This window comes from Mustela nigripes, chromosome 6 (genome assembly GCF_022355385.1).
Source record: "Mustela nigripes isolate SB6536 chromosome 6, MUSNIG.SB6536, whole genome shotgun sequence".
Taxonomy (NCBI): domain Eukaryota; kingdom Metazoa; phylum Chordata; class Mammalia; order Carnivora; family Mustelidae; genus Mustela; species Mustela nigripes.
The window spans coordinates 17,929,750-17,940,777 of NC_081562.1; the positions used below are offsets into that span (position 1 = coordinate 17,929,750).

General features: G+C 41.8%; 1 protein-coding gene across 2 annotated transcripts in view; it reads right to left on the bottom strand.

Moving 5' to 3' along the window:
- The window catches only part of STAB2 (stabilin 2), a 137,959-nt gene extending 132,531 nt beyond the window's left edge, over positions 1-5,428 (bottom strand). For both annotated transcript variants that reach the window (XM_059402221.1, XM_059402222.1), the window contains exons 1-2: positions 5,363-5,428; positions 4,487-4,556 (exon numbers count right to left, since the gene is read on the bottom strand). In XM_059402221.1, the coding sequence (XP_059258204.1) occupies positions 4,487-4,556; positions 5,363-5,392 (100 nt within the window). In that variant the 5' untranslated portion in view covers positions 5,393-5,428. The remainder of the gene's footprint in view (positions 1-4,486; positions 4,557-5,362) is intronic.
- Positions 5,429-11,028: the final 5,600 nt, after the last annotated feature.

The window sequence follows — 11,028 nt, forward strand, 5'->3', positions numbered from 1 at the left end:
TGTTTTTTTCCTTTCTTCTCTCCCCAGTTTTGGATCTCTTCTGATTTGGTTAGTGTATATTTTCCTGGGGTCATTGTTACCCTTTTAGCATTTTGTCCTCTCATTCACCTATTCTTCTCTGGATAAACTAACAAGGTGGAAAAACTTGCCTCAAAAAACAACAACAACTACAACAACAACAACAACAAAACCACAAGAAGCCATACTGACTGCTGGGGACCTAGTCCTTACTGAGATTAGTAAGATGTCAGAACTAGAGTTCAGAAAGATGATTATAAAGATCCTAGCTGGGCTTGCAAAAATCACAGAAGTTACTAGAGAATCCCTTTCTGGAGAAATAAAATCCCTTTCTCAAGAAATAGAAGAACTACAATCTAAACAAGTTGGAGTAAAAAAAGCTATTAATGAGGTACAGTAAAAAATGGAAAGGAAAAGTGAATTAGGGTAAATTGGAGGGGGAGATGAACCATGAGAGACTGTGGACTCTGAAAACAAACTGGGGGGTTTGGAAGGGAGAGGGGTGGGGTAATGGGTGAACCTCAGTGGGTATTAAGGAAGGCATGTATTGCATGGAGCACTGGGGGTGGTACATAAACAATAAATCTTAGAACACTGAAAAAATAAAATAAAACAAAAAAAGTGGAGGCTCTTATTGCTAGTGTAAATGAGGCAGAAGAGAAAATTAGTGATACAGAAGACCAAATGATGAGAAAAAGAAATGATGAGAAAATGACGAGAAAAAGAATGATAAACAGCTACTTGATTACAAGGGGAGAATTTGAGAGATAAAAACAAAAAGCAGTCTCTTCAACAAATGGTGTTTGGAAAATTGGACAGCTACATGCAGAAGAATGAAACTGGACCATTTCCTTATACCACACACAAAAGTAGACTGCAAATGGATGAAAGAGCTTAATGTGAGACAGGAATGTATCAAAATCCTTGAGGAGAACACAGGCAGCAAACACTTTGGCCTCTGACGCAGCAACTTCTTCCTACAAACATTGCCAAAGGCAAGGGAAGCAAGAGCAAAAATGAACTATTGGGATATCATCAAGATCAAAAGCTTGCATGGCGAAGGAAAGAGTCAACAAAACCAAGACAACTGACAGAATGGGAGAAGATAGTTGCACATGACCTATCAGATAAAGGGCTAGTATCTAAAATCTATAAAGAACTTATCAAACTCAATACCCAAAAAACAAGTAATCCAATCAATAAATGGGTAGAAGACATGAACAGAAATTTCTGTAAAGAATACATCCAAGTGGCCAACAGACACATGAAAAAGTGCTTAGCATTACTTGGCATCAGGGAAATACAAATCAAAACCATAGTGAGATCCTACCTCACATCAGCCAGAATGGCTAAAATGAGTAAGTCAGGTGTTGGCAAGAATGCTAAGAAAGGGGAACTCTCCTACACTGTTGGGAATGCAAGATGGTGCAACCACTCTGGAAAACAGTATGGAGGTTCCTCAAAAAGTTGAAAAGAGAGCTACCCTATGATCCAGCAATCGCACTATTGGGTATTAATTCTAAAGATACAAATATAGTGATCCACAGGGGGGCACATGCACCCAAATGTTTATGGCAACAATGTCCACAATAGCCAAACTATAGAGAGAACCTAGATGTCTACCAACAGATAAATGTATAAAGATAAGATACACACACACACACACACACACACACACACACACACAGGAATACTATGCAGCCATCAAAAACTGAAATCTTGTCATTTGCAATGATGTGGATGGAACTAGAGTGAATTATGTTTAGTGTAAAAAGTCAATTAGAGAAATACAATTATCATATGACCTCACCGATATGAGGAATTTGAGAAACAAATCAGACGATTATAGGGGAAGGGAGGGAAAATTGAAACAAGACGAAAAAAGAGAGGGATACAAACCATAGGAGACTCCTAATCTCAGGAAACAGCCTGAGGGTTTTTAGATTATAGGGGAAGGGAGGGAAAATTGAAACAAGATGAAAAAAGAGAGGGATACAAACCATAAGAGAATCCTAATCTCAGGAAACAGTCTGAGGGTTTTTAGAGGGGAGGGGAATGTGAGGAATCAGGTGGCTGATGATCAGGGTGATGGACATTGGGGAGGGTATCTGCTATGGTTAAAAAAAAAAAGGAAAAAAAATTAGGTTTCTAATCCACCTTTCTCCCTTTCACTTCCCCTTCCTCCATGGTACAAACAAGTGTGAAGAGAGGATAGTTTATTTAGAAATTTTTAGTATCTTCTTGTATATCTTTTCTTATCAGCAACCAGCACCAATTTCTTGGAGGTAACATGGATTCATCTTTCTAAATTTTCATCCCCCAGCCATACTTGGCTTTCTTGGTAAGTAAACAGTGTTGGATGCTGTCCTTTTTCCCTTTCCATTTCAATATTTATTCAAAATATGTGATTCAGATCCTAGGATTATGGTAGGAAAGGACCAAATGGGGAGACATGTCCTTTAATATAGCACACAATGTTAAAAACACCCTGAACAGCAGCATCTGTTTTTAATTTGTTTTTGCCAACATCCTTATGAAATCATCTTCTATGGAATGGTGGATGAACAAAAACACCAGATTGGGGGCCACTAGGGAATACTAGTTATTAGTAATAACAGTTGCTAACATTTATTATGTACTGATGATCTCACTAAATCCTCATAATAATGCTAAAGGAGACAATATTGTTTCTATTTTTACAGATGAAGACAAGACAGCATGTGCTTGGTTAACTTAGGGTTCCTAGGGCTGAAGCCTAGTCTGAGTGTAAGCCAAAGCTCTAATTCTCTGTACATGCTGCCTCTCAAAATCAAGCTTGTGGGTCAGGACAACATGGCTGGAGTGAGTTTAATCATTCATTCATTCACTCATGCACTCACCCACTTACTCACCCAGCCAACAGAAGTGTAGTGCATGTCTTGCATGCAATAGCACCATGGGAGGTACTAGGGAGAAAGACAAATCAGTGCCTGCTTTCAAGGAACCGTGGATTAGGAGACAGTGTCTCTGATGTTGCAGGTCAAAGTTATTACAGTCTGAAGATTTATGGGGGTGAGATGTCTATGTATGGGCATAGGTTTTATGGGGTTGAAATGTCTATATATGGGCATAGGTTTTATGGAAAAGTCAATTTTGGTAGACCCTGCTTTGATTCAGATATTTTTTGAATTAAATATTTGAATCAAAGCAGGGTCTACCAAAATTGACTTTTCCATAAAAGCCACAACTAAGGAAGCCTTGGAGAAAGGTCACCTGACATATCCTTTCTGGGAGACTGAATCTGGCAGGCACTGTCCTTACCATGCCCACATTCTCTAGGCCTTACCGATTCCTTGTCTTCCAGCCAATTTCCAATGTTCTGTGAACCCTTCCTAGGATGGCTGCTCTGCCCAAGTGCTCACTGGGGGCTGGAATCAGCCTGTTGTCTTCTCTGGCTTCTAGAGGCTACCCACATTGCTTAGCTTGTGGTCCCCTTTCATTTTCAAATATAGCAAAGGCTGGCAGAGTCTTCTTCACATCTCATCACTCTGATATAGTATCTTTTGCATTCCTCCTCCACATTTAAGGACTTTGGGGTATAGTAGGCCCATCTAATCATCCAGCATAATCTCTTTATTTTAAGATCAGATGATTATTAACCTGAATCCCATATGCAACCTGAATTCTTCTTGCCATGTAAGGTAACATATTCCTAGGCCCAATGGTTTAGGATGTGGACATTTGGGGGAGGTCCTCATTTTGCCTACCACACTGTGGTTCCCGCTCCCCTGTGATAGGATGACTCCAAGAGAAATGCTCTATAGTTCTACAGTAACACCCAGTTCCCCAGGGCATTAAGCTCTAATCATCTATGCTGGTCTCTGGCTTGATAACATACCCTTTATATTCCCTATGTCATTTTCTTGGTGTTTCTGGGATGTGCCAAGTATGCTCCCTGTACTGAAATCCTTGTCTCAGGGTCTATTTCTGGGGAGACCCCAAAGAATGGACAAGCCAGTATCAATTTGTTTGTTTGCTTGTTTAATCTGCAAAATAGAGCCAACAACCCTTGATCCCCTCAGGTGTTTGAGAACTCCCGAAAGGAAGGACCAGAATCTGGTGGGAACTACCATGGAAAAAGAAGTCCCTGGGAAGGAGGTCTATGCTGAGACCAGGACCCAGAAAGACCTCAAGAGCAAACAACAAGTGGATATGGGATCCTGGAACCTGGAGAGATGCTACCAAGTTTGCCAGAAAGCATTACTGGTGAGCAGCTGACTGCCGGTGCTGAAAACCACAGAAAACTGTCTCTTTTTTCGAAGACTGCATTTCTTGTCAATTCTTTGTTTTGCCTGTGTAGACTTCATTCTACATAACTCTTTGGAGTTTCCCCTGCAAGGAATAGCCTTTCTGGGGGCTTCAGCTGCCTAAGCTAAGTTTGACTCTCAGCCCTTACAAATGCATTTGATTACATAAAAATCAGACTTACCTGCTGAACAGCTGGGCCCAAATAAGTTGTCTTCAGCACAGGTTTCGCAGGCTGTTCCTCCAAACCCGTCCTGTAGAAAACCAGGTAGATGGCATGAGACCCAAGCAGTCGATGTTCTAGGAAGCCCTGGGATTTCTAACTGATGATCTGGTCAGTACTTTTTTCTCGACTGTATCTTCCTTCTGTCCTTTCCTGAAGCTTCTTTCTCCTATTTCTGCCTTTATACTCGACTGTTTTGTGTTATAATGTATACATTACTCTGCATCATTTTTCACCAAGAGTCTGGAGCTCCTCAGAAGGAAGCTGGTTTGTCAGTCCAAAGATACAAACAGAGGGCAAGTACTAACTGTCACATATAATTTCACTCAAGAGTGAAAAGAATACTCTTTCAGTTTTGCATTTCTGAAGACATTAAGCTCCATCCCATTCACAGGGATTTCTTTGTATTTAAATTATCAAAGGTTTGAAGCTCACAAAAAGTCACTTTTGTGGGGTAACAATAGACATTCTTCCTTGGCAGATCCAGTGACCACAGGATTCTTAACAGGGACAGACAGATCCAGTAATTTCTACAGCCCTGTAGAGTTTCATGAAATATTTTCACACATACAAACTCATTGCACTTTTTCAACAAATGTAATGATGTAGGTATTTCTTTTTTTTTTATCAAACCTATTTTACAGAGGGATGTGCTTAAGCCTGAGGAGAGAACTGACTCTCTCAAAGGTCTCCAGCCCCTAAGAGATCATTTTGTCGCAAGTTGTATACTCATTTTACTAATAGTGCTACTTCTTAGAAACTCCACCTAGTGCACATGTGTTTAAGGAGGGACAACAGGGAAGGAGAGGGGGAAGAAGAACACATCTGTGAGCTTACCTGGCAGGAACAAGTTCCGTTTCCTTCCATGCCTTCCGCACAAATGCCCCTGCCGCTGCAGGGGGAGCTCGCACCTCCTGGACACTCTAGAGAATCAGAGAGCTCACATTCATTCATTCATGACTGCACACAGCATTTTGCGAGGATGTACTAGCATTTACTATGTATCAGGTAGTGTGCTAGTTACCAGGGATAAGAAATGATTAAACGCCCTGATGACGTCACCCAGGGTTATGCGGGGAAGGTGAGTGAATCACAATATAATCAGGGGCTTTCCTAGAAGGCTTTGAACTGTCTACCATTTCTTGAGCATTTAATTTTTATACTTTAAATTTTTCTAATTAAGTTATTCCCACTGAAACCCTGAGATGTTGCTAAAGGTACTGGTTAGCAGATGAAGAGAGGTCACGTGGGTTTAGAGAGGTCAGAGAGGTCACATAAGTTGGCCAAGATTTCCTAATTTATAAGTTGCAAAGCTGGGACTTTGGTTCAGCTCTCAGCATGACTCTAAAACCGGGCTGCTCCCTCAGTGCTCTAGACAGGGGACTGAGGGAGCCCCAAGAAGGAAAGTATTGAGGTCAGACATCTGGGAAGACATCCTGAGGAGTCATTCAAGCTGGGGTTTTAAAGGCTTGGTAGGAGTTTGTTTGTGTGAACAAGGTAGGATCAAATATTATCCCAAATTAAAGTTAGGAAGACAAATGCATTTCACAAAATAGCCGATGATAGAGGTCTAGATAATAATAAAGGATGCACATATATACTACTCAAAGCAAACCCCTGAAGTGAAGTCCTATTTTTAGCTCCATTTTCTAGATAAGGAAACTGAGGCACAGATAGTATGGTGACTTGCCCAAAGCCATCCAGCTGGCCAGTGGTAATGAGGGACTCACCCTTCCTCTACCACAAGTGTCCACTTGTTGGACCTCCCTCCTCTCCTACCCCCATCAACAAAGCTCTCCTGTGCCAAAAGCTTGCTCTGCTATATATATACCTCTTCCAAGAAACCAGCATCCATAGAAAATGAAAAAGAGTTCTTATAAAAAGAGACATTTAACCACAGAAAGAAACAGTTCTGCCAAAGAGACCCTGATGGTTTGCTTGAGTTACTAGACTAGTTCTGGAAAAGAACACTTATAACTTGTGGGTATGGAGGGGTGAGAGAGTCGAGTTCTACACCCATGGATGGTGTTTTCTCTGTCTTCCCTCTTCCCTGCACGCAGAACGTTGGTAACCTACAGAGTCTAGATGACACATTTTGAGTCTGTGGTCTTCCTTCCCATGACTGTGTTGCAGTAGGTTTTGAACTCTGGCAGGTGCTCCAGAGTCTACCACACTTGCACTGCTCATCGCTATGGTGTATACTCATCAAGCCCTGGTGTAGCCCAGAATAGCAGATAACAGAAACATTTATGAGAGGAGCAAAGGAGAAGACACCCTGACATGTAGCTAATATTCATAAATCACCTTGAAAACCAATATGTTGGTTTGGCTGTCTCCTACCAACTGGAGCAGTGGCTATGTGAGACACAGAAGAGTCACAAAAAAGCCCAGACTCTGCCATCAGCATCTTCTGGGTTTGAGTCCCAGTACAAGTCTTTGCTAGCTGTACCCTTTTGGGAAAAAAATCAATGCATGACACTAAGATTCAGCTCAAGTGTCTTCTTGGCAGGTTGCGATAAGGCCTGGAAATATTAGGTGCTCAGTCAATGGCTGTTATTATTTAGAGTGGATACTCCTCATCCTTTCTAGCTTCTGTTCTTTCAGATTGGCACTATAACAGGTAACAATACTCAGGAAATAGATTATCAGGAATCTGTTTGAATCAGGACTCTGTAAGGTCCTGAATGTACAAGGTGAGCGCACAGGCTGGGTCCCTTATTTCCATGGTCTTCCCAGTCTAGTGGGGAGAAAGTCATGGATTAATGGACAATCAAATAAATACTGGTTTGCAAACTGAGATGAGGCTAATGGGAGAAGAGTTTTCTTCAATCCAGTTACCTGAAGCTACCAACATTGACTCCAAATAACCTAACCCTCAATGGCCCTGTTGACTTAGATTTGGTCTCATTAGGGGGCAACAGCCAGATTATTGAAGAAGGGCCCTGTTAAAGATTGTGGTCTTTACCTTAAAAAGAGAAGCAGGAGATGGGGATGAAGAGGGGGGATAGGGTCTAATCAAGCAGGTACCAGGTAAACACTTTGAAATTCACCTGAAGCCCGACTGAAACTCTTGCATTCACAATGCCGAGCAACGGGTGCTATGAGAGCATTTCCATCGATTGTTGACTATCCAATGGCCCTTCTTCTATTTCCTTGTGATGTTAGGCCCTTCTTGGTTTGAAATGGTATTTTGAGGACCAGGCCCACCTCTTGGCAGGACCAGGAAGATAGAGGGATGACAGCTCTGCCACAGTTTCCCTCTCTTGGTCCCTGTGCCTCTCCCTACAACTAGGCATGCAAGATGCTCTCTGAGTGGTAGCTTACCTTGTGGGCTGGCTCAGAAGAACACAGGGCCTCCCAGCCCTGGGACTCAGCAATCAGTGCCACCTTGCAGAAATGTTTTCCCAGGCATTTTTACTCTACAGACAATGACGCCAGGATCCCAGTTCCCACACTCGCATTGTTTGTTAGCTTCCTCCCTGCATTGGACAACCTCATCGTCCACCTCCCATTTCTTCTGTCCATCCCACTGCCCAGACATATGTTTCCCTCCACCCTTGCCTGTACCTCCCCCCACCCCCATTCAAACACGTTCTCCCACGTCCTCCTCTAAGGCAGATATGACTCTTCCATCCCCTGGGTGTCCCTTCCACTCGGCCCGTGCCTTCTGATAATATATAGAGCAGAACACAAGGCAAAGCCATCTACTGAGAACACAATTATAGGCCAAAGGCTGGTCACAGAAGAATTAGGGAGTATCTCCCATCCTAGTTCCTGAGAGTATGATGTTACGTCCAGGAAGTCTGGGCCTCTTTTTTTCCGTAGGATGCAACTAACAGGCCCTTCTTTTTAAAACTTTAAGCAGGTTTTCCTGTGAAGGTGATTCATTGGACCAGCTGTTTCTAATCACCTGGGGAAGGAGGTGAGGGAGGAGGAATTGTGTCAAAGGTAGATTCCTGAGGCCCTCCTCTCCAGGTAGAGTTGTTATGAAAATTCACCTCTCAGATGTGCAATGTGGGTGCATAATTTCCCTGTTGGCAACCATCCTGTTCATGAGGCCACACTTTCCACATCTGCTTCTAGTCAGTGCCTGAGCATGGCAGGGATACCAGAGTGGATACTAGAGCAGGCCCTTTCCTGCAAGATGGAGGACTCCCCTGTTCAGTGACTTTGGCTGGAGTGCTCCCCAACAGCTTTACCCAATCTTCTTAGAATTACATGTAGTCTATGACTTTTCCAATCTAACCTCCCTTGGTTCCCTCTCTTATTCAAAAGAGTCAGACCTGCATCTTTTTATCTGAGAAGTTAAATTTAAACTTAAAATCCTTCTTACAAAGAAAACTCCATGCCAGGTGGCTTCACTAGTGCAGGTACCTCATATTTAAGGAAGAAATCATAAAAATTATATGAAAATTCTGAAAAACTGAGGAAGATGGAACAGCTCCTTCAACATGGAAAGCATTCTTACTCTGATTCCCAAGCCTGACAAATACTTAAAAGGAAATTACAGATCAGCATCTCTAATCAACACAGACACAAAAGTTCTTTAAAAAAATCTAAGACAAGAAAACTCAATAGGAGATCAAAGGGAAGAATAGCAGCAATTCTAAGAACAGAAAAGCAACCACTTTCTGGAAGGTAGGATGTGTGGAAGAGTGATTCCAAGGTAATATATATGGGAAGATAGACCGCAGGGGGAGGAGTAGGCCCCTGGCAAGTGGGGCACAAAATCAAAACTTTTAGAAGTCTGCTTCACTGAGGGATATGGCTCCATAAGCTAAGTAGGGGGTAGAGCCCTCGTGGGGACAGTGTGGTCTCACAACCCGAGGGGTCCCCAAAAGACCAGGGGTATCTGAGTGTGGCAGAGCTCCCATGTATTGGAAGGGGAAGCCGGCTACAGAGATAGAGCCAAGGAGTGAGCTCTCAGCTCTGGTTTACCTTAAACCATGATCTGAGACAGAGTTGGGCCACTATTCTTCGAGCAGGGACCCTACAAGTGGCAGGTCTAGGGAGACCCCCACCTTCCTCCAAGAGGAGGAGCAGCATGGGAACATGCAGCAGGAATCTGCTGGGTTTGGAGACTTCAAATGGGGCCGTGCGCCAGAGATAGAAACACTCAATCACAGGCTGGGTGAGCTTGGAGCATGAGAATACAATACACAGTGGGAAACAGGAGTGACTGACTGCTTTTCTCTAAGGACGCACTGAAGAGGGGGATGCCCAAGCTCTCGGCTCCTCCAGGTCAGAGACTGGGAGGCCACTATCTTTATTCTCCTCCTCCAAAGCTGTATGGAAAGCGTTCAGGGAACAAAAGCTATTGAGAGCAAACCCAAGCAGATTGCTTAGCCTGGCCCTGGCCAAGGATGGTGCAATTCTGCCTCAGGCAAAGACATTTGATAATCACTGCAAAAGGTGCCTCCCCCAGAAGATCAGCAAGAACATCCAGCTAAGACCAATTTTACCTATCAATAACGACTGCAAAACACCAGTGCTAGAGAAATGCAGCAAAATAGAATTCATGGCTTTTTACCCATGATTCTTTAGTCTTTCAAAGTTAAATTTTTAAGATGTTCATTATTTTTTCTTTTTCTGGTTTTTTTTTTAATATTTCCTCTTTCCCATTTTAACCTATTTTATCTTATCAATACCTTTTAAAAAATCTTTTTCAATTTACATTTTTATAGTCATATTCTAACCCTTCATTGTATTTAGTCTTATTTTTTGAATACATATAAGTTTTTCTTTCTTTAAAATTTTGAGATACAGTTTCTTCTAACAGATCAAAATATACCCTAAATCTGGCATATGGCTTTGTTCTAGTCTCCAGCCTGATGACATTCACTCCCTCTTTTTTAATTCTTTTTCAACCAACTTATTATCTTATTAATTCCTTTTTTTTGAACTCAAATCTTTTTATTGATGAAAGTGATAATTTTCTCTCTATGTGTGAGTTGAGTTGATCCAGAGATAGAAAACCAGAGATTTAAATTTCAACTGAAATAAGAGTCTTGTTCCCTCATACTTGGGGGGATTGCTTTTTCAACAATCCTCTCAGTTTAGGCATGGTGTTAGAAAAGACTAGCTTCAGCTGCAAGTGATAAAAATGCTCAAATAACAGCAGCTTCAAATGTATTGCTCTCAGATATAAATGAACCCTAGAGATAAACATTTCAGAGCTTGTCTGGTAACTCTGTAATTATTAGACCCAGACTCCTTGTATTTTATTGTTCTACCATTTACAACATCAGGCTGTGGTTTGAGATGACTTCCTAGGTGCCATGAAGTCCACATATCAGCAGCAGGATGAAGAAGAATCTGTGAAAGTTCTCTGCCTCAACTTTCAGGAACATTTTCAATTTCTTTTTAAAAATCTTTTTAAATTTTCATCTTTACAGTCATATTCCATCCCGTCATTGAATTTACCCTTGTTTGTATATATAAAAAAGTTTTTCTTTCTTTAAATTTTTGGGAAGCTGTTTCATATATATATATATATGATTTTT